At 37.3% G+C, this 23,253-nt stretch overlaps 2 protein-coding genes and 1 long non-coding RNA gene across 5 annotated transcripts in view; 1 reads left to right on the plus strand and 2 right to left on the minus strand.

Moving 5' to 3' along the window:
* Positions 1–2,214: 2,214 nt before the first annotated feature.
* Positions 2,215–8,039, plus strand: LOC112156685 (collagen alpha-1(VIII) chain). Of its 2 annotated transcripts, none has more exons than XM_036215825.1 (3): positions 2,215–2,786; positions 3,706–3,991; positions 4,085–8,039. In XM_036215825.1, exons 2-3 carry the CDS (start codon positions 3,709–3,711, stop codon positions 6,031–6,033), a joined length of 2,232 nt encoding a protein of 743 aa, XP_036071718.1. In that variant the 5' UTR covers positions 2,215–2,786; positions 3,706–3,708; the 3' UTR covers positions 6,034–8,039. The 2 variants fall into 2 exon arrangements, with proteins under 2 accessions (XP_036071718.1, XP_036071722.1); XM_036215829.1 differs by having other exon boundaries at positions 2,215–2,780.
* ccdc28a (coiled-coil domain containing 28A) lies at positions 7,856–12,126 on the minus strand. Its single transcript, XM_024288969.2, has 5 exons — positions 11,179–12,126; positions 10,916–11,091; positions 10,684–10,838; positions 10,460–10,482; positions 7,856–8,713 (listed from the first exon to the last, which is right to left on the minus strand). The coding sequence occupies exons 1-5, from the start codon at positions 11,340–11,342 to the stop codon at positions 8,659–8,661; spliced, it is 573 nt and encodes a 190-aa protein (XP_024144737.1). The 5' UTR covers positions 11,343–12,126; the 3' UTR covers positions 7,856–8,658.
* Positions 12,127–15,811: 3,685 nt separating this feature from the next.
* The window catches only part of LOC118599796, a 234,434-nt gene continuing 226,992 nt past the window's right edge, over positions 15,812–23,253 (minus strand). For both annotated transcript variants that reach the window (XR_004949303.1, XR_004949302.1), the window contains exon 4: positions 15,812–16,467. This is a non-coding gene — a long non-coding RNA (uncharacterized LOC118599796). The remainder of the gene's footprint in view (positions 16,468–23,253) is intronic.

Here is a 23,253-nt window from a genome sequence, read left to right on the forward strand (position 1 = left end):
AAACTGGATGGACATCAGTCACATCTGCATGTTTGAGCACGCTGGGAGAAGAGACGACTGCATATTGTATGGGAATTTCACAAGAAAATCTGCAAGAATTGAAGAAATGCCTGTGGGATGGAAACATAAACGAACCACAATAAGATGGTTCAGGAACTCACTTTATTTGCTATACAGAGCAATCAAATATTAAAGTGCAATGTCCTTATAATTTAGCAATTATTGCTCTTTTAGGTTTGTGGTCCAGACACTCAAATTGCTCTTCTATTGCTTTGTCTGAAAGATGCAGTTATGATAAGTTAGGATGATTTTTAGAAAAAAATCTGTCTCCTGATTGTAAGAAAAAGTTGCAAAAAAAGACTTCTATGATTTAGAAATTAACCCTCATATTCTTCTAACTCTAGTATTTTTTAAACAACTTTTGTGTTTACTTGCCATGAAGGTTTTGAGTTTTTAAATGGGACTACCTGGAAAAAAATTCCCTGCTCACAAAGATGCAAAACACAATGAAAAAAGCCACAACATGACGACAAAAGCTGAAGCACAATGACAAAAGCCACAACAAAACCGAAATGAATGACTGACTCATTTCCATTGTGAATCATTTACTGTGCTTCGACTTTTGTCGTTGTGTTGTTGCTTTTGTCGTTGTGTTGTTGCTTTTGTCAATTTGTTGAGGCTTTTGTTGTTGTGTTGTGGCTTTTGTCGTTGTGCGGTGACTTTTGTTGTTGTGCTTTGGCTTTTATCGTTTTGCTTCAGCTTTTGTCGTCGTCCCCTTGGCTTTTGTTGTCGTCTTATGGCTTTTGTTGTTGTACTCTTGGCTTTTGTCATTGTGCTTTGCCTTTTGTCGTTGTGTTGTGGCTTTTGCCGTTGTTTTGTAGCTTTTCTCGTGGCTTTTCTCGTCTTGCTTCGGCTTTTGTCGTTGTGCTTCGACTTTGATAGTCTTTTTGTGGCTTTTGCCATTGTGCTTTGGCTTGTGTCGTCGTGTTGTGGCTTTTGTCGTTGTGGATTTTGTTGTCTTGCTTACGCTTTTGTTAATGTGCTTTGGCTTTTGTCGTCGTGTTGTGGCTTTTGTCATTGTACTTTGGCTTTTGTTGTTGTGCTGTGGCTTTTTGCCGTTGTGTTTTGGCTTTTGTCGTTGTGCTTTGGCTTTTGTTGTCGTGTTGTGGCTTTTTTCATTGTATTTTGGCTTTTGTCGTTGTGTTGTGGCTTTTGTCGTTCTGGCTTTTGTTGTCTTACTTCGGCTTTTGTCGTTGTGCTTCGGCTTTTGTCGTCATGTTGTGGATTTTGTCATTGTGCTTTGGCTTTTCTTGTCTTGTTGTGGCTCTTGTTGTTGTGCTTCCGCTTTCGTCGTTGTGTTGTAGATTTTGTCGTGCTTCGGCTTTGATCGTTTTTTTGTGGCTTTTGCCGTTGTGCTTTGGCTTTTGTTGTCGTGTTGTGGCTTTTGTCATTGTGCTTTGGCTTAACGTTGTTGTGCTTTGGCTTTTCTCGTCTTGTTGTGGCTCTTGTTGTGTGCTTCCGCTTTTATCGTTGTGTTGTAGATTTTGTCGTGCTTCAGCTTTGATCGTCCTTTTTGTGGCTTTTGCCGTTGTGCTTTGGCTTTTGTTGTCGTGTTGTGGCTTTTGTCATTGTGCTTTGGCTTAACGTTGCTGTGCTTTGGGTTTTGTTGTCGTGTCGTGGCTTTTGTCGTGTTGTGGAATTGTCAAACTGTATCGACTTTTATTGTCATGTTGTGTCTTTTGTTGCTGTGCTTTGGCTTTTGTCGTCGTTTTTCCGCTTTTTGTTGTGTTGTGGTATTTGTTGTCTTGCTTGTTGCAGCTTTTGTCGTCGTGTCGTGGCTTTTGTCACTGTGTCGTGGCTTTTGTCGTCTTCATTTGGCTTTTGTCATTGTGTTGTGGCTTTTGTTGTGCTTTGGAATTTGTCGTCATGCCACGGCTTTTGTTATTGTGTTTTGGGTTTTGCCATTTTGTTGTGGCTTTTTCCGTTGTGCTTTGGCATTTGTCGTCATGCTGTAGCTTTTTTTGTTGCTACAGAATTCGTCGTCATGCTTTGGGTTTTGTTGTTGTGTTGTGGCTTTTGTCGTTTTGTTGTGTCTTTTGTTGTTGTGCGTCAGAATTTGTCGTCATACCATGGCTTTTCTCGTTGAGTTTTGTCAATTTGTTGTGGCTTTTGTCGTTGTGCTTTGGCATTTGTCATCATACTTTGGCGTTTGTCGTCCTGTTTTAGTTTTTTTCAGTTGTTTTGTGGGTTTTGTTGTGGCTTTTGCCATCATGCTTCAGCTTTTATTGTCATGCTTTGGCTTTTGTCGTTGTGTTGTCTTTCTTCCACTTTTGTTGTTTTTTTGTATCTTTTGGTTTTATATGAGCCATGTCAACCACCACACTAAGAACATATTCACAATAAAATGTTTGTTTTGGTAGAAACTTTCCCTGTAAAATAATCATTCTTGTTGTTGCCTCTGTCCGTGGTGCTGAATTTACCTTATACATATTATACGTAACATATAGTGATAGTTAAAGGTGATTTACTGGTTTTCAGAACTGTTTTCATTTGGGGTTAAATCAGCTTTTACCTCTGATTTGTTTATAATGCTTATGTTGAAAAATACTCTTCACTTGTGATAATTTTTCTTTCTTGCAGGGCCCAACAGGACTGCAGCCTGAACCGTTGCTGGATTTCATGGCCACCGTCCCACAAATGCAGAAGAAAACACCAGGAGGAGCAACATAAAGACTGCAGTGGCAGTGAAAGGAGACAGAGGAGGCTCAGGAGGGGAAACAGTTTGAGTAAAAAATGTTTTTTAAACTCTTTATTTATATTTTTTTTGTGTGTTTGGCGCTATTGGTGATTGAAATTTGGCTTGTTTGAAAAACAAACCGTTTTCAATAAAATCCATGTATCTGGAAAAGGGGGAAGGAATCTACGCTGAGATTTAAGCAGACCTTTTGTTCCACAGAAGCTTCCTTTAGCTTGTCCAGGGTAGAATCAGAAAATGAGGCATTAGCCACCTTAACTGGATCTTTCCAGGGTTGACCAGTGCTCTCATCCATCCCATCTCAGGGCGTGATCATGAATGCAGATGATGGTAGACCAGCTATAATCAGTCAGATGGAGATGACGTCATTAGTAAATGTGGGCAGCCACAGGCCAGCGGCATCAACTCTTACTGGACGAAATGTAAATGTCTCTGGAAGGCGGTCATCCATATCAAGTGCCACCGGCCACTAGCCGCCAGTCAGCGTGGGGTGTTCACTGCGTGCTTCTTCACACATTCTTAACGTCTGTAATCCTACTTTACGGATTTGACCAATCGCGCCTTATTTTTAGAATGCAATCCCACGGGAACACTGCACTTCCCAAAAAACTATTTTTCACTGATGACATTTGGATTGATTTGCAGAAGAGGCGCACGAAAAAATGTAAGCAAGTTATGGTGTAAGGATTGCAGCTTCTGCAGTCTTTGATCAACTTGGTCTCACTTTAAAACCACAGCTGAAGATAATTCATACAGCCATGTTTGTTGTCATAGTGTTCTCCATAGATTAAACATGTTTAAAGCATTAGAAGGCATGTTCAGATCTGACTTCAATCTTTTCTGTGTTTATGCAATTTCTGGTAAGATTCCTCCCAAAGTAGGGCCATAACAAACCTTTTAGTTTTGCATGTGAAGTCTGGTCTGCTTATTTTTTTTTGTTTTCTCTTTAGAAAATGGTGGCTGTACCGCAGCGTTACTCCTGTCAAGTCATCTCGGTGTTCCAGCTCTGCGTCTTACACCTGGTGCATGGTGGAGCTTATTATGGACAGAAACAGCCGCCTCAGCAGCCCATACCGCAGTACAATGACGATGGGTTTCCCCAGCCACAGTTTCTGGGGAACGAGATGCCAAACTCACCGTACAGCAAAGATGTTCCGTTACTGCCTCAGTTTGGAAACGAGTTCCCTCATCTGCCTTTGCAAATGAGTAAACACAGACCGCTGATTGACGGCAAAGGTGAGGTCAACACAGGCAGAGGATAAGTCAACACAAGAAAAGGTCTTTAGTATATTTTGTGATTTAAAAATTCACGTTTCCTCCTATTTGCAGGACAAACTTTCCCAAGAGGCTCTAAAGGTCCACGTCCACCCCTCCCTGGAGGAGAAGGCATTCCGCTGGGCCCAGCAGGAATTCAGGGTCCCCCTGGACTACCCGGGCCACCAGGACCACAGGGGCCTCCTGGGTTACCGGGGCAAGCTTTAGCGGGTTCACCAGGAAAGCCAGGGCCTCCTGGTCCCCAAGGCTACAGAGGGGTTGGAAAACCGGGTATGCCAGGGTTGCCAGGAAAACCAGGAGGACCTGGATTACCTGGACCAAAAGGGGACCTCGGTCCGAGTGGTGGTGAAGGGCAAATTGGACTACCTGGAGCACCTGGGCTTCCTGGACCTACAGGACTACCAGGGATTTCAAAGCCAGGAGGTCAGGGGCTACCTGGACTCTTAGGTGTACCAGGTGAGCCTGGCCAAAAAGGGATTCCTGGGTTACCAGGTCTTCCAGGACCAAAGGGAGAAAAAGGACTTGGTTTGCCTGGTTTTCCAGGTTTGAAAGGACCTGGTGGTCCACCTGGTCCACCTGGACAAGCGGGCCTTCCTGGCATTGGTAGTTCTGGCCTTAATGGTCCACCTGGGCAACCGGGAATACCAGGAAAACCTGGTACTCCAGGAGAACCAGGGCCATCAGGGTCCCCTGGTGAAAGAGGTCCACCAGGACAGCCAGGTATTCAAGGGATCGGAAAACCAGGAATAGACGGTTTCAGGGGGCAACCAGGCCTTCCTGGAGGAAAAGGGGACTCAGGCCCTCCTGGCTTAATAGGGCCTCCTGGTTTGCCAGGTTATGGTAAACCAGGGTATCCAGGACCAAAGGGTTTTAAGGGGCATGCCGGTCTCCCAGGATCACCTGGCCCTAAAGGTGACAAAGGTCATGAAGGTCTTCCAGGGGTTATTGGTCCTGATGGTATCAATGGAATGCCTGGAGCACCTGGCTTGATAGGGCCTCCTGGGGGTTTTGGTCTTCCGGGACTCAAAGGAGAGGATGGCCTTATGGGTCCAAGAGGAAATCCGGGGACAAAAGGTCAAATAGGGCCTCAAGGTTTTCCGGGGCAGCTTGGTAGGTCAGGGGACTCTGGACTTCCGGGCCCTAGAGGTTTGCAAGGACCAATTGGCCCCAAAGGAGAAGCTGGTACTAGAGGTTTACCTGGTTTGCCTGGTGCTTCAGGTTTGCCAGGACCAAGAGGAGAAGTTGGAGCAGCTGGAGACAAAGGTCATCAAGGCCCACAAGGTATTCCAGGGCACGCAGGTCCTGGAGGACCAATTGGACCCCCTGGGCTTCCAGGAAAGAAAGGTGATATAGGCCCATCTGGTAACCCTGGTTATCCTGCCAAGGGAAACCCAGGTCCCCCTGGTCAAATTGGTCCTCAAGGTAACACTGGTCCAACCGGTCCTCCTGGACTTCCAGGGCAACCAGGACCAGCTGGGCCCCCTGGTCCGCCAGGACTGCCTGCTTCATCTCCCGACCTCGAACAGATCCTCCCCAACATCGGCCCTTACAACGGTCAAAACTACAAACCCTCAAAAAGTGGAGGCGTTATTGGTGAAAGTAGTCTGAGCATGCCTGCATTTACAGCAAAGCTCACAAATCCCTTTCCCCCCGTTGGTTCTCCCATCATCTTTGACAAGCTCCTGCACAACAGCAACCAGGACTACAACCCCCAAAATGGACTCTTCACCTGTAGCATACCAGGAATCTATTATTTCGCTTACCATGTCCACTGCAAAGGAAGCAACGTTTGGGTGGCACTCATGAAGAACAATGAGCCTGTGATGTACACTTACGATGAGTACAAGAAGGGCTTGCTGGATCAGGCTTCAGGAAGCGCCGTACTTCCGTTACGGAAAGGAGACACTGTTCATTTACAGCTCCCATCGGATCAGGCTTCTGGACTATATGCAGGTCAGTATGTCCACTCCACGTTTTCTGGGTACTTATTGTACCTCATGTAATGCCTTGTGTTTGGATAGACAAAGGACTCTCTGTAGGTTAGAAAAGTACTTCCTTTTTGAGGTTTGATGGTATCCATACTATTCAGTTTACAAAAATGCTGGTAGTTGAATTATGATTGTAACAATATACCTTGATCATTCCATCTTTTAAACAGTGAGCGCAAGGATCTTTAGATAAATATTTGTTTCTTGCTCAACCATCTTTTTATAATTTTTCATCTATATTCATTTATCTGTTAGGCTACATTCTCATCGCCCTTGGCAACGCGTAGACTTTCAATAAAAAGTTTATCTTCATACACATTTCCAATTACCGTGATCAAAACTATTGCATTGTTAGGCACATTTAGACGATTTTCAGGCTCTACGTACAAAACGTGAGTTCAGTGGTTGAAAATTAAACCAGGTTGAACTTTAACCAATCAATTGATGTATGGATGGCGTACTTTTTATTGACGAAGTGTCAACCGTTTGAAAATTGATTATGAAGGAGAAATTATTTTGTGCCCGGCTATGGCCGAATCCGAATTGTTCCCCTCCCCCTACGGCTTCTCCCTACACCTACATTTAGCCTTCCGAACGAAGAGTTATGGAAAAATAGTGTCTTTGAATTCGGATGTTACTCCCACTTGATGATGTCATCAGCTACGTTAGTGCAGTGCTGCTAGCACTCAGAAATACAAAATAACATTGGTTTTAAAACTTTAAAAAGGTCATACTAAAACAAAAAGTCATTACTTTCATTTAAATGTAAACTTCTGCAGAAAAGCGCTTCTCCTCTGCGCCAGGGTTAGCCCTTAAAAAAGCGACTAAAGACACCCCTATCACTTCAAATGCCCCTATAGTTGGGAAAAATTTGGATTCGGCACGAAGTCTTTTAGGTATTGGAATAGAGCTGTGAAAGAAAAAGGAAGATTTGCGAGATTTGCACCACTTTATGTGCGCTAGCTAGTATCTGGTAGCGACAGTCCAGTGTGGACACCATATGTTAAACATGCATCACTTGGCTGGTGTGAATGTAGCTAATGTGTGTATGGCTAATGCTAACAAATGCATATCCAACTAAATACAAAGCATAATTACAGCTACAATACAGTTTGAATGCATTTACTCATTTTTCTTTTTATTTTCTCAAATAATAAACCATTTTATTGGATCAGTGAGTCAGATCAGAGCATCTGAACGATCTAAGTTTGTGGAAAGTGAATTTCTACATTAAAAAAGGGATGATTTTGTTTTGTAAAATTTCTTTGGCAGATGTAATAATTTATTTTATTTTACTACTGATGACATCAATTTACCAATTTTTTTTTAACGATGAATAAAGACATTTTTTCTGATGTTTACGCTGTGTGTCATGTCATCTGAATTTGTGACCATTTTAATAAAAATGTGTTTTCCGTTTCTCTTGACATGTTTTTTGACATGTTTGACAACTTTTGTGCCAAATGTGAGAATTGTGACTTATTTTTCAGATATCTTTTTAATAAAACAGTAACCTGACTTACAATACTGGTTTATGTTTTTTGCCTTTAAGTCAAAGGACTATTAAATACAATGTGAATCTATTGAAAGAAAATGTTTTGACTTGTGTTTCTTTGGTCACCTTTGATCTATTCTTCAAAAAGTGCCTTGATTTAAAACGAGATACAAAACAATGCATTGTGGGAAACGGTGTCAACCCTGTTCTTGTAGTAAGAAATGAGGAAATGTCGCCATCTGGTGGACATTTTCAATAAAGCATTCATAAATCCGTGTTTAAATTTTATTAATCCTTTGTGCATCTTTCCTTTTCAAACACAGAAAAAAAGACAACACAAAGAATTATTCATCATTTTTATTGGGTCAGTATAAATATACAATAAGATTAACTCATTCCCACAACAGTGCTTTATTTACGATCAAATCTAAATAGTATTAAATGATTATCTGAGAATCCAAGTCTTTAATCCTCGTGTCTTAAAATGATGTCAAAGTTTCCAAATAAGGCAAACAAGGAAAAAAAATTATTAATAATAATAAGGCATGGTTGTGATCGTAACATTTGGAGTCTTTTTTAGACTCGTTGGTGATTAGATGTGCAAATAGAGTTCACAAAAACGGTTAGAGGTGATGACAGGTCGTGCACGGAGACACAATACAAGCTAACAGTCTTTAGCGTCAAGCTAATACGCATTTATTGTATTATGAGTTATTAAATTAGCTATAAATTCAGCTAACTTTTGTCATCTAGACAGGGACTGAAGTTGTGTTGAGACGGTTTGGATCTACACACGTCTAGGTGATCACTTTGGTTAATCGACATTTTAGGAAAAAAAAAAACAAAGAGATTAAGGTGGCTGAGACAGAATTCTGCTGAATAATGAGCCCACGGGCTTGCCGTAGAACCTTTAACTCTCTCCAGCAGCAAAATATGCATCACATCTGATTATTATTAATAAAAATAATTAGAGGAGGATAAATTCCTGTCACTGCATTTCAGCTTGATAGAATCTATGTCCGAGTCCACCTTAAAACATTCACCTGCACAGGCAGCAGCAGCAGCAGCAGTCCAGAGAAAGACATCCTCTAACTGGAATCACTCAGAGAAAAATCATCCAAAAAGCTGAGAAAAGAAGCAAACATTCACATGCTGGGCGTCTTTGGGATTTCTTGAGTGTCCGCCAGATTGAGTTTCTGACTGAAGGAGCAGAGTTAGGGCCAAAAACTGGAAAAGAAAAGTCTAAAACTGAATAATAGAAACTGATAACGGAGTATTGTTCGGGATTTTATTCCCACAAATGATTTCACTTTATTCTCATACTTTTACAGCTTTATTCTAGTACTTTTATCACTGTAAAATATTGACTTGTTTCTCAGAATTATTTTATTTTTCTCTCAATTTTACAACTTATTTTCATAAAATTTGACTTTTTTTCCCCATAATTGTGCAACTTTATTCTAATAAATTTATCTATGTAAAGTGTCAACTTGTTTCTCACAACAATACAACTTTTTTCTCATAAAATTGATGTTTCTTCTTAATTTTATTATATTTTCTTTAAAATTTTCTATATTCTTAAAAAATGTTCTCTCTTTTTTTTAATTTTACAAATTTATTTTCGTAAATTTTTTTGTACTTACATAATTTTACTACTTTAGTCTGCTAAAATTCTGACTTTTTAACTCAATCTTGGAACTTTATTATTGGAAAATTTTGACTTACAATTTTACTACTTTATTCTAGTGAAATTTTGATATTTAATTCATAATGTTGGGACTTTATATTTATATTTATATATATATTTTTTTTTTCTGTTTTACTCATAATTGTATGACTTTATTCTCAAAATCTTGCAACTTTTTTCTCATAAAATTTAGACTTTCTGTTCATAATGTTGGGACTTTATTTTTGGAACTTTTTTTTACATTTTTCCTTTTAATTTCATGATTTTTTTTCTCATAATTTTACAACTTTATTCTTATAAAATTGAGATTTAATCATAATTTAATTATTTCTATATTCTTATAAAATGTTTTTTGTCTTCTCTCAATTTTACAAATTTATTCTAATAAAATTTTGAATGTAAATACATAATTTTACCACTTTATTCTCCTAAAATCTTGACTTTTTAATTCAATCTTGGAACCTTATTTATGGAAAATTTCGACTTACAATTTTACAACTTTATTCTAGTAAAATTTAGACATTTTATTCATAATGTTGGGACTTTATATTTGGAAAAATGTTCATGTTTTCCTTATAATTGTACGACCTTTCCTCAATTTTATGACTTTCTCCTCATAAAATGTAGATGTTCTATTCATAATCTTGGGACTTTTTTTTCTGGATTTTTTTTTTGACATTTTTCCAAATAATTGTATTATTTTTTTCTCTTACTTTTACAACTTTATTCTCATGAAATTAACATTTACTCATAATTTTGTTACTTACAACTTTTCTATATTCTTATAAAATGTTTTTTTTCTTCTCCCAATTTTACAAATTTAATCTCGTAAAAATTTTGAATGTATTTACATAATTCTACTACTTTATTCCAATAAAATTTAGATATTTTATTCATAATGTTGGGAGTTTATATTTTGAATTTTTTTTTTACTATTTTCCTCATGATATTACAACTTTTCCTTAATTTTACAACTTTATTCTCATAAAAATTTGAATTTATTCTCATAATCTTGCAACTTTTTTCTCATAAAATTTAGACTGTCTATTTTTAATTTGGGGATTTTATTAAATTTTTTGACATTTTTCCTTATAATTTCATAACTTTTTTCTCATAATTTTAAACTTCACTCTTAAAATTGAAGGTCAAATATATTTTAAAGTAAATATTAGATAATAAAACTAAAGGAAAAAAGTCACATTTCTACCTGCAAACCTTAAATAAGATAAAAATATTCATTTTAATGTCAAAAAGGATACATGGAAGAACTCAGCTCCTCAAGCTGTGGAAACAATATTTTACATATTAGTAATCATCTCATTGATTTATTATAATCATTGTTTATTTACAGACTAAACTCTTTAAGAGCTTAATTGATAAACAGCTCAGTCCTCAAGCAAATAAACAGCAGAATAATTGATGGAAGTTAATGTAAAATATATGAGAAATGTCTGCTCAAAGTGAGTGAAACGCTCAGTCTTACATTCGTTAGTAGCTTGTCCATGTTTGTGTCGGAGGCCGTTTTCCTCTGATCCTCGGGCATTTCATCCACCTCGCCGTAGAGGTCAAAGTGCAGCCGTGCCAGCTTCTCCTGCATCTCTCTCACATGCTCCATCTGACCAATGGAGCACTCGTTTCCTTAGAGAAAATACAAATATATGTTTATACAAGCTAAATAAAAAGTGTGCATTTCATTAGTGCAGAGTGACTGTTACCGAATGCTTGGAGTTTCCCTGAGTGGAAGTCGTTGAGGAGGCTGAGCAGACCGTTCTCCATCTCCTGAACATCCGAGACGTCCGTCAGAAAAGAGTGCTGGACCACAGGAGCCGTCTGGTTCTGGTTCGGTTTGACCCCTGACCCCTGCAGATGTTTGGGTTTTTCTCTGCCTCCCCTTAAAACACAAACAAGGCACGATCAAATGATGCACATATTTGGAGGAAATCACTCAAAATGTGGGCAAAAACATGGTAAATCTGACCTCCTGCTCCTGGTCTTTTGGCTGGAGTGTGTCCCCGTGTTGTGGCTGTAGCCGACATGTCTCCCACCGGGGGACGAGTTGCTCCTTCGGCCAGAGCCTCCACTCGGAGCCGCCGTGTTGGTGGAGCTCCTGGGACTCTTTCTCTTCAATTTTCGCTCCTCCATGATTTCATTTTTCGTGGTTCATACCACAGGTCGGAATCACGAAACCAAAGCCCCAAAATCCACCATTTACCTTTAAAGTGCTGCTAATACCGACTAATGCTAGCTCTAGCTAGCAGGCTAATCGTCTAAATCCACGCATAGTTACGTTAAATGTGCCGCAAAAAAAAGCCAACAAAACTCATTTATGGGCTAGCGCAACAAAAAAAGCAAAAATGTTGTGTTTGCAAGCAATAGCTATGATGAAAATAAAAACGCTTTAAAAATAAAGCAACTTTCGCCTTCAACTTTCATGCTAGCAAACTAGCATACAGCTTTAAAGTGCTAAAACTTCCTGTTTTGGTTAAGACGAAACCATAACCCCCGAGGGGGGGCGCGGTTCAAATTTTTTACTAATCAATATTATTTAGAGAGAAAACAATCGCAATAAAAACATTTTGATGAATTACACAAACATAAATAAAATAAAAATATAAGTTTATTATTTCTAAATTGGGTTTATTTTAAAAAACGACGATTATAAGTCTAAGTTGTTTATCTCTTTTGGGAAAAGAATCATCCAACTAGAAATTGAGCAAGAATAGTTTTTTTTATATTAATATATTTAATTATGTTGTTGTTTTTGTTATTTATTATATTTTTGAATAAAAAAAATAAGAAAAAAAAGAATAAACGTTTTAACGTTAATTTAAAAAAAAAAAAGCTTAAAAGTGATATGACTTCCTGTTTTGGTCAAGACGAAACCATAACCCCCGAGGGGGGACGCGGTCCAAATTATTCTGTTAATAATATTATTTGTAGTAGAAAAAAACGCATTAAAGCAAGTCTGATAAATTACACAAAAATACACTCAAATAAAATAAAAAATATAAGTCTAATATTTCTAAAGTGGAGTTATTTTAAAAAATGACGAGTATAAGTCTAAATGTTTTACCTTTTTTTGGAATAGAATCATCCGACTGGAAATTGAACAAGAATATCAAATAAATATTAATATATATGTTTATATATTTCATTATGTCGGTATTTAGATAAGTAAAAAAAAATAATAAATAAACGTCTCGGAGTAAAAAAAAATGTTCAAGTAAATTAATTAAACTATGTTATTTTATAAAATTTTCCATCCTAAAATACTATTATGCATAGACTTAGGAACAGTTACATGTAGTTACGAGCTTCTACCGCTAAGGGGCAACAAATGACTACCCAATCATGATCCTCAGAACTCATTCCAATTAATTATTCACAAATAAATAAATAAAACAGTAAAATAAGAGTTGCTTTGAACACTTCTATTTCACCAACACAAAGCATTTTCAAAGTGGTGATTAACTGGATTCCTTAGCACCATTCAGAAAGGAACATTTTGCACTTTGTGATGATTTAAATTTAGTGTTCAGGGTTTGTTATTGATGCCATTCCAACCTTCAAGGTTTGCATAATTATTCACTTTAATTTTTAATTTTAAAAAAATAAAAAATAATTTAAAAATATGACATACTATTTACTAAAGATCTTTAAAATTATTGTTAAATTGAGTTGAATTTAATAAAAAAATGTTAACAAAATTCAACCAATTTACATGTTATTGTCAAAAACTTGAGAGAAATGATTTGTGAGGACACATAATGAAAATTAGAAAAATCAGAAAAGTTTAAAATCTAACTTTTTGTTCAAGATTAGGTAAAAACATTCAAATTAATATTTTTATTCCAGTGTCTTCATTCGTCCATCTTTTTCTTGTTTTGATGAGTCCTCTTGGCTGTTCCGTGTGCTGCGTGACGGCGGCAGAGGGAGGTGAAACGCTCCCGATGAAAACATTTGCAGCCATTAACTTTGGTGCACACACACACACAGGTTGCGGTTTCAGCCGCTCCATTCAGTGTGTTTGCATAAAGTGATTTTTTTCTGTTTTTTGTTGAAAATTAGAATTTTTTTCTTGTTGTTTTGACCACTAATGTATTTAAAGATGTCATCAGTTTGGACCAAAAGCCATTCTTGATGACGACATGTCATGACATGTTTGTGGCTCTTTTGGGAATCGGGGTTAAAGCGGGCCGATTTCAAGTGTGTGTGGGCGTTTTCAGCAGCTGTGACCCAGAATAAGACGTGCTTTTATTCCTTACTCCATAAACACACTCACACAGTTCAATCAAGAGGAGTTTTTTTTGCATTTTTTTTAATAAAAACCCCATAGATCTCCATTTTTTTTTCTTCTTCGTATGAATACATGTGCTAGAAAGCTGGAGATCTTGTCTTCCGTTTGTCCTCCATGCAAGGACGGGGAACAAGAGACGGACGCAGGCAGACGAACGTGGCTGGAATTGGCCGGAATGAAAGGAAAAGAGATCGGCAGGAGAAAGAGCATAAAAGAAAATAATTTGTGCAAAGAAGACGAAGAAAAAAAGAAACAAATAGGTCACCTTTGTAGAATTTTGAAAGGGCTATTATTGAATAAAACCCACGGTCACGGTACACGTGGAAAGGAGATTCAATTCAAGATTTGAGATGTAAAAATATATGCAAATGATTGAATTATTTGAGGGGATGACAGCGCCCCCTGTGTATATATGAAGCAGAAATGTTGGATTTACTGTTAGCAGCAACAAAAATATAAACTAAAGGATAAAATTTCCAAAAATTACTTTTCATTTTGCAAAAACTTCTGAATATATTTTAATTTTATATTGATTTTTAAACTAGTGTCGCAGAAAACCAATTAAAAGTGAATAAAAATCAGATTTTTGGGGGTTGCAACTTTTTATCTGCTATAAAAAAAACTTATTTTTTCAAGAATTTTTGCAGAACAATTCAAAATAATGTAAATTTTTTTGTGAAATTTAAAAATGAATGAGACATAAACACCAAAAAATAAATCAAAAGAAAAAAAAGAAAATTTTTGGATTAAAAGTGATAAATTTACAACTTTTAATCTCGAACATTTACAAAATTCAAGGTAATAAATTCAAGACTTTAAAACATTTTACGATGAAAAAATGTAGCTTCTGACTTTTTAAGTCATAAATATAAACTTTAATCTTGTAATTTAACAGTTATAACTTTTTATAGTAAAATTACAACTTTTAATCTAGTAAATTTATGAGTTTTTTTCTCACACATTAATTATTCTTGCAAATTTACAAGATTAAAGTAATAGATTTACAACTTTAGAGCATGTACATTTATGAGAAAAGTCAGAAATTTAGCCTCTGATTTTATTAAAATATACAACTTTATTCACGTAATTCAAGTTACAACTTTTTCTCGTAAAAATATAACTTTTAATGTAGTAAATTTACAATTCTTTTTTCATATAAATTTACCTATTTTCATAGGTACGTTTTTTATCTCGTAAACTTGTGAGTTTTGACTTTTTTTCATAGATTTAAAGTTTAACTTTAAAACATGTACATTTACGAATAAATAAATAGATTTATGACTTTGTTCTGGTAATTTAACAGTTTTATACGTCTATACCAGTTTTAAAGTTATAAAACTTACAACTTGAATCTCATGAATTTACAAGTTTCTTTTTGTAATTTTGTGACTAATTTTTCTTGTAAATTTACAAGATTTAAAACAAAAAAATCAGCTTTTTATATCACAAACTTTATTTTCATAATTTACAAATTATGACTTTTATTTTTTTAATTTAAGAGATTTAAAGTCGTAATTTATTTATTTATTTTTGTTTGTAATCTGGCCCTAATATTTAAAAAGAAGTTATAAAATAACGTTAAAAAGGTAGATTATTACTATTATATTAATAAAATGTAAGATTAAGGTTTTGAATTCCATCTGTTTATACCATCTGGACACGTTTTGCTTCCTTTTTCCACATAGCGGAGCTTCAAAAGGGAAAATATTTTCAAAATAAGGTCATCTAAGGTCTGTCCAGACTGTAAAAAGTGTAAAAAGTTTTGTTAATTGATCCAACGTTTCACTTTTTACAGGCAGGGTTCTGCAACCAGAGGTTCTTGATCTCTGGTTGAAGAAAACGTAAAAGTTTTTAATTTGAAAATTAACCGTAAAATACAAAGTAAAGAGTGCAAACTTTATTCAAGTCTTTCCCAAACAGTTGAACTGTACGTTTGAAAATTCCTGCTAAAAAATTGTCAGATTTTCTTCACCAAAAGGAACAAATTGTAGGTCAATGAGGACAACCAGAATATAAAACAGCTTTTTTTTAAATAGTTTTGAACAATTTCAAGGATTTAGGCATCATATGGCTTGAAACATATGGTAACTTTAACTTCAGTTAGTTAGATTCACAACATTTCAGGCTGAAATGCTTCACAAATGTTAATATAAAAATGTAGCTTTCTTTTTTAAAAATCACTGCTTACATTTCCTGCATTAAGACAATTCTAGAGGATACAGGAAGTCTTATTTTGAAGGGATACCCAGTCAAAATTTATAACTAAATTCTTATTTTGACAAAAAAAAATGTCTTTATGTTTTATTTATGCCAAAAAAAACAACTGCCCACTTATAGTGATCATATTAGTGACAAAAACATAAATACTAATCAGAGTTTTACTTTATTTTTCTAATGTGTGAAGTCGATTTAGTGGCGTTTACCGCGCTGCGAGAAATCGATCTGAAAGGCTCTTCACGTGTTTTGTGTCTTGAGTCATTTTCTAGGACGTAGTTTCTGCAGGAGTTCATTAGAAATTCAGTTTAAAGTTGTGGGACCGGTGACGCGGCGTAACCCCGCCCCCCTTCCCATCCAAGTTGCTATAGGAAGCCTAAATGTATTTTCTGTCATAAATGCTCAGAAATGCAATTTTGAGCTTAATTTTCTTTATAAATGTCCTTCAAAATTAATAAAAATGCCAAAAGATCAAGTTAAAAACACTAACTTTTATCTGTGTTCTCAAAACTTGAAGGTTTTTCCATCAAAGTTGCACATAAAACAAACTTCTTTTGCATAACCGCCACAGCTCTTCGCCAACTTCCTGTTACCTCTTCCTCCAGCCTCCCCACCTGCCTCTTCCTCCTCCCCCCATCAGGACTCTGTAGAGGGTCCAAGTGACATTTGGCTGTCCCGCCCCTCCAGGGGGTTCGGGAGATGCAGACGTTTTGGCAGGCGGGCACAGGGAAGCCTCGGGGTCCTGACGGGGGACTCCTGGAATGAGAAGAAAAAAAATGACAGTGCACATTAGGAGCCGCACCCGCGGTCAGAGGAGCACTCTCTCTCTCCAGGACACGCCGCACGTGTTAATGCGCCGCACGCGCGTGCTGACCAATCAAATGAAGAGGAGTGGTAAAAGTAAATGACAAACGGGATCTTACCTTCTAAAAGTTTACAGCTTTTTCTTCACAGTTTTATATGACTTATTTCAACATTTAAACCCATTTTCAAGAATATAAACATGTTTTTTTTTCGCAAAAAAGACGTTTAAACCAAGTATATTTATAATTTATGCAACGAAATATATTTAAGTCAAAATACGAAGCATAGAAACCCACTTTTAACACTGAAGTTTTTTAGGCTAATTTGGAGTTTAGCTATTTTTTTCAACTACATGCTATCTCTTTTGGCTAATTTAGGCCTTTTTCAGTTTTTGAGTCTAGTTTGAAGTTTAGCCAATATTTCAGCTACATGCTAGCTCTTTTAGCTAATTTAGGCTTTTTTTTTTTAGGTTTTTAGGCTAGTTTGAAGTTTAGCTAATATTTCAGCTACATGCTAGCTATTTTAGCTAATTTAGGCTTTTTTCAGTTATTTAGGCTAGTTTGAAGTTTAGCTAATATTTCAGATACATGCTAGCTGGTTTAGCTAATTTTGGCTTTTTTTAGGCTAGTTTGAAGTTTAGCTAATATTTCAGCTACATGCAAGCTGTTTCAGCTAATTTGGACTTTTTTCAAGTTTTTGAGGCTGGTTTGGAGTTTAGCTATTTTTTCAGCTACATGCTAGCTCTTTTAGCTAATTTAGCCTTTTTTCCGTTTTTTGGGCTGGTTTGGAGTTTAGCTATTTTTTCAGCTACATGCTAGCTCTTTTAGCTAATTTGGACTTTTTTTTGTTTTTGAGTCTAGTTTTGGAGTTTAACTAATATCTTAACTGGAGATCAGCTTCAGCGTTTTCAGCTATCATTAGCTAGCACCTACTTTCAGCTAGCATTAGCATTATCCCATGTAATGCTTTATATCTTGTTCATAATTTTGTTAAAAAAATTGCAATTTTAAATAGAAAAAAATAGTTTTAGAGTGTTCAATAAATGCTTATTTTGTTCGGCCCGTGTCCTAAGGTGTGTTTTGGATTTTGGCCCCTTGTGTGATTGAGTGTGACACCCCTGTTTTAAACCACTAGATAAATTCCGGTCAATCACTATCTAATTCCTTCTTTTAAATTCATGGACATTTATCTCTCTACATTCCAGACTGTTTTGCCGTCCCTCCTTCACCTGGACTGTGGTGGACTGGCCTTTACCACCATGTAGGGTTCATCTATCCATGGTCGGACGGACTGCCACCTTGTTGTGGTTGGGGGGCTTGCGTGTCTCGATGACCTGGATAGCTATGCTAGCTGGAGCTTTGTGCTCCTGGTAGGGTCTCCCATGCCAGACAGATTGAAGGATGGAGGCCAGACTAAGAGCATTCTGCGGGCCCTCCAGGTTGGGGGTTTGGTTCAGGGCTAACCACCCGGTCAAATAGAAACTAAGATGGTTACGGAAACAGCACCGCCGCCCAAAGCTTCTCAAGGCGTAAAGGGTGGTTAAAATCTATGGTTGGAGCTTCTCCCACCAGGATAAAGATAATACAGACTAATTCATGCACCAAAACATCTCATCATTTGCAGTGACCAGCAGCAGCTGTATCCTGTATTCTAAAGGGTTGTAGAAAAAACAGATGTGCTGGAAGGTTCATGGCAAACATGGCAAACCCCCTCTCCCCGGGCCGTCCATTTGCTCTCCTGCAGGTGACCGCTTTGGGCCCTCCCCAACCGCTCCCGGGGTGCGCTTTCCACTCCGTCTCTCGGGGGTCTCTTCAGAGAGATAATACACTGGTCATCAGGGGAGCGACGGCGCGAGATGGAGATGCGGCGGCGCTAATTGTGGGGTGCCGTTCGCACGCCGGCGCGGCGCTGCCCACTGTTTCTGGCTCAAGCGTAATTACCAGGTAGCTGCAGATGTTTGGTGCCATTGTGGGCACCCGCGGCGAGATGGACAGGAAAGAGGGGAGTGCGACTTTGCCAGGCATCTGTAAACTTCTCCAGTGACCAAACACTTTTTTTCCCCTCTCTCCATTTATTCGCCCGTCTTTGTCGCCCGTGCTTTTTATTCGGCTCTTTCAATCCATTATCAAAGCAAACCTTTTATATTCATACCTTGAATGTTGATGGCTGATAATAATTCGGTGTGTGTGTGTGTGTTGGAGGGTGCAGCCTCCCTACTGAGGCAGAACAAAGTAGCATAATAACTGAGACACTGAGCTGACCCTCTCTGCTGCTCTCAAGTACACTTAATGGAGGTCCTTGTGTTTGTGAGTGTACGTGCATGCCTTTCTCTCCAGTGCATGTTTGCATATGACTCTGTGTGTGTGTGTGTTCAAACTGTTGATCCCTCCAGGGGTGAATTGTTATGGATGCGGTTCTGTTCAAATTACTGTTATTTGTTTCCTTTAAAACAAGCTAATTGCAGCGTAGCCGGCCGCTCCGCGCCGACGTGCGCTCGCGCCGCGTGTGTGTCGACGCGTTCGCCTCCTTGTTTATTGTCTGTTTTGTGTCGCATTGCAGACCCCTCCAATTTCTTTAGCATGGACACATTTTCACTCTGGCGTCAAAACTCATTCCGCAGGCAGCTGCTGGGCGGAAATTGGACTTATTTGCCAATTTTTTTTTTTTTTTTTCGGTGTTTTGATGGCAAACTTCACTGCTTACAAATAATAAAAAAACAAGGAAATTATCTGCTTGTGAAATATAATTTGTTTTATTGACTTGTGAGTGCTGCTGCATTTGTTTGTGCCTCTAATTCCATTTCCCTTCAGCTCTGCAGACACTGGAAACATCACATTTAGGCTTATCTTTATAAATTACCAACACGTGTTTAAGATTTTTGTCTTAAAAACAGCAGTACTTTAAAATTAAATATCCGACAAATATCCTTCCTGACTTATTTTTTGCTTTGTAGGACGCACAGGATCATAAGGCGTTCATGATTGGACTATTTGCAAAATTACGTCATATAAGGCACATTAAACGAGACCAAATAATCAGAAATAAGTAACTTTAAAACTCGTTTGCTAGTTTTTTTCTTGTAAATTCGCTTAATCTCGTAAATATACGACACAAAAAAGCATATTTAGCCTCTGACTTTTTAGGTCATAATTGTACGACTTTTTTTTCTCGTAAATGTATGATGTTTAAAGTCATAATTAAAAAAATATATAAATATTTGTAAACTGATACTGTAACATTGTACAAATTGGATTTGTGATAACAAATGTGTCTCATGAAAATGCAACAATTTAAAAAAAAACAACTCTACCATTGGTCAAAAATATTTTTTTTCGCAAGGAGGGGCTACTTTTTGAGGCGTGTCAAAAAACTGCAATAAAACCCTCTTTTTTTTTTTTAAATATATGAGTATGAGTCATGTGACCAAAAAACGGATACTACGGGCACCACAAGAGGTCCTGGTAATGTTTCCATTAAAGGCGTTTTTTTTTTTCTTTTTTTTTTTGACATCTCTACAACTTTGATAGAATTTCGACCTACTTTGATGAAAATAGTGCTTTTGGTGTTTTTAGCATATTCCCATGTTTTTTTTATGATGTTGGACATACATCGTAAAAAGTGAACCGTTGGATCAATTAACTAAAGTTCTGTAATTTGTTACGTTATAAAATATTGTTTTTTTTTTTAATTAAAATTAAAAAATGTTTAATCAAAAAATTTTTTTAATTAAAATTTTTTTTCAAACATTAACTTGAAATTTCAATTTGATGAAAACTAATAATTTTCAATGTAATAAATAACAGAACTTTTGTTAATTATGAATTACACTTTTTTCAGTGAAAAAAAATGCAGTTTAAAAAAGACTATTTTTGTGGCGTAGAAATTGTGCTGGGCGGGGCCACAAGCTCCATGCTCCGCCCCTTTGAGGATGCTTCCACTAAACAAATAGATCCATGTAAGTCTTTATTTTTCTCGTCCTCGGCTCAAAACTGTACGGCTCCAATATTTGTCTGGTTGCAGACAACAAGATGGGGCCCAGACCAGAAATCCGAAACAGGAAGTTTACAATATATATGTAAAATATGTATATATTAATATATTAAAAAAATATATAAAAATAATACTTTTTGTGTGGTTAAAAAAAACTAAAATACCCAGCAACCCTAACAATTACGTGCTTTTCATCATTTTAAACTTTGAATCTTTTACGCTGGAGTTGTCTCTTAGACACAATTACATCATCAACGTGAATCAGCTGATCCACAGAGAAAAGCGGCTTTCCACTAATAAGCAACACTTTAAAGCGTTTCTTCGCAATATGTGACCGATATAAAGTGTTGCATACCAGCGCAAAACTGCTTTACAGAATTAGCTGATTTCCATTGATTGTGTTGAAAAGTTACGACAGTCAAAAGAAACATTGAAGCTAAAGCTTCGATATAAGAGTTAAAAGTTTTACAGATTTGAACTCTTTTGTTTGTACCTTTATTTAATTTTTTTTGTCACATTTATCCTGAAACTGTTTTTTAACAATGAAAAGTTTTCACAAAAAGTGCTAATTTTTAGGGACATTTTTTTAAATTTTAGGGAATTTCCGCTTTCGGCTAACATCTTATGGGCGCCATCTTTACTGTGGCTGGGTACCCCACACACTGCTCGCCACCGGTAAAGTTAGGTTGGGGGCGAGAAGGGCTGTAAGTTAGTGGAAGAAAGTGTAAAAAAAAAAAAAGGGATAATGGGTAGTGAGGACAGACTTACTCTACATCAATGATCCCACCCACAACTACATTAGAAATGAACTACCGCCACTCTGCAGAAACTAGGTTCTAGGTAGGGCTGCCACGATTAGTCGACTAATCGACGACTAATCAACTATTAAAATAGTCGACAACTAATTTAATAGTCGATTAGTCGTTACTTTTTATAAAATGTAGTCAGATTGTAGTAAAGTTGAAATTTTAAATTTTAGCTAGCTCAGGCGTCTTTTTAGTTTTTTGGGCTGTTTTGGAATTTGGCTAATATTTCAGCTACATGCTAGCTTTTTTAGCTAGCTCAGACGTCTTTTTAGTTTTTGAGGCTGTTTTGGAATTTGGCTAATATTTTAGCTATACGCTAGCTGTTTTGGCTAACTTTGGCTTTTTGTTATTTTTTTTAGGCTAACTCGCCATTCAAGTAATATTTTAGCTGGCTATCAGCTTCAGTGTTTTTAGTTATTAATTTCAGCATCTTCAGCTATGATCACTAGCATATTCAGCGGCCAAATTCACCTTACAGCATTCCTACTAGGATTTTTGCAAGTAATGCTATATATCTATTTTTAGTTTGTTTAAAGCTAATGATGGTTAAGATTTGTGCTTTACATTCACTTTATGCATGACTTGATTTGTCGACTAATCGGAAACATAATCGGTGATTAGTCGACTATTAAAATAATCGTTTGTGGCAGCACTTGTTCTAGAACAGTGATCCCAACCCTTTTCAGGCCACAGACCAGTTTAAATTGGACAATATTTTTACGGACCGGTCCGAACGGCGCCGTATTTTTAAGCATCTGGTTTATAAAAATGTCTATTTTCAAAATAAAATGCTACTACAAAAAATGTCTAAAAATATCAGTAGATATTTTTGTAGATAAGTTGAAAAAAAATTCCATAAAAGAAACATTACATGTTTGTTTTTTGTATTTAGCTTTGAGCTACTAGCTTAGCAATCTAGTTAGCCATGCTAGTTAGCTACTTTAACCCTCTCCTTAGCTTGTTTACATAAAAAGTGGGGTCAACTTTTTTTTCCAATGATTGTTGATCTTTAATGGTGTCTAATGACAGACATGAAGTCTTGTCCACCTTTGACATGGAAGGACCAACACCTCAATGTAGCGGTGGGGTCATGTGGATCCCATAAGAGAGCACGAGGGTTAAGTCAAAGAAATGTTGTGACAAAACAGTTACTGAATTACATTGATCTTATACAATCCAGTAAACTTGATGAAGGGAAACTCTTCTTGTCCATAATTTCAAGAGAAACTTTAGCAAAACTTTCTGGCCCAAAATCCAACTGAGGATCATTTTCTTTCTCTATGAGTGGATTTAAAATCCTGGAGAATCCAAACAGAAGACGACGCTTCTGCTAAGTGGGTTAAGTGTGTGTGTGTGCAGTGTTAAGTGGGACATGTCAGACAGACAGACAGGCCGTTCTCTAACAGGAATCCGTCTCTGCCAGCCAGGTGACTCTTCATGTATCTCTTTCACACATTCTTGTGCCAGCTCCTTCCCGCCCCTCTGTGCCAGGTACTACTTTGTGTCCGAATGAAAGCGCGGCGGATCTGACGAGGAAGAAAATACACACTCCCTCGCGGGGTAAGGACAAGGACGGGAAGAAGAACGGGGCGGCCTCGCCTTCCGTCTCATCCCTCAATCCAATCCCTCTCCTCCTTTTGTTTGGTTCCACTCGTCCGCCGGTGCTTTTGTGCCGTTCCATGTCCCGCGACGTCTTTCCTTTGCTTTCCGTTCTTCTCCTGTCCTCTTTTTCCTTTCTTTTTCTACCTCGTCGCCTTTCTTTCCCATCCATCCCCAGTTCTTTTTGCCTCATTCCAGTTTTCCAAGAGCTTGGATGGAGGTTACCGTTCGGGGAGTTTGCTGAGCTAAAGTCAGCTCGGTGTTGAAGAACATAAAAAAAAAACCCACTTGAACAAAGAGAAACCAGCCCTTTCTCTGGCTCCGATTTCAGTTGGGTCTTGTT

The sequence above is a fragment of the Oryzias melastigma genome, linkage group LG2, assembly GCF_002922805.2.
Source record: "Oryzias melastigma strain HK-1 linkage group LG2, ASM292280v2, whole genome shotgun sequence".
In the NCBI taxonomy this organism is placed as follows: domain Eukaryota; kingdom Metazoa; phylum Chordata; class Actinopteri; order Beloniformes; family Adrianichthyidae; genus Oryzias; species Oryzias melastigma.

Coding starts and splice junctions, on each gene's coding strand:
- ccdc28a (XM_024288969.2), bottom strand. CDS start 11,342: ATGGAGGAGCGAAAATTGAAGAGAAAGAGTCCCAGGAGCTCCACCAAC. Junction 11,092..11,178: donor CAAAAGACCAGGAGCAGGAG/GTCAGATTTACC, acceptor TTGTGTTTTAAG/GGGAGGCAGAGAAAAACCCA. Junction 10,839..10,915: donor AGGGAAACTCCAAGCATTCG/GTAACAGTCACT, acceptor ATTTTCTCTAAG/GAAACGAGTGCTCCATTGGT.
- LOC112156685 (XM_036215825.1), top strand. CDS start 3,709: ATGGTGGCTGTACCGCAGCGTTACTCCTGTCAAGTCATCTCGGTGTTC. Junction 3,992..4,084: donor ACCGCTGATTGACGGCAAAG/GTGAGGTCAACA, acceptor TCCTATTTGCAG/GACAAACTTTCCCAAGAGGC.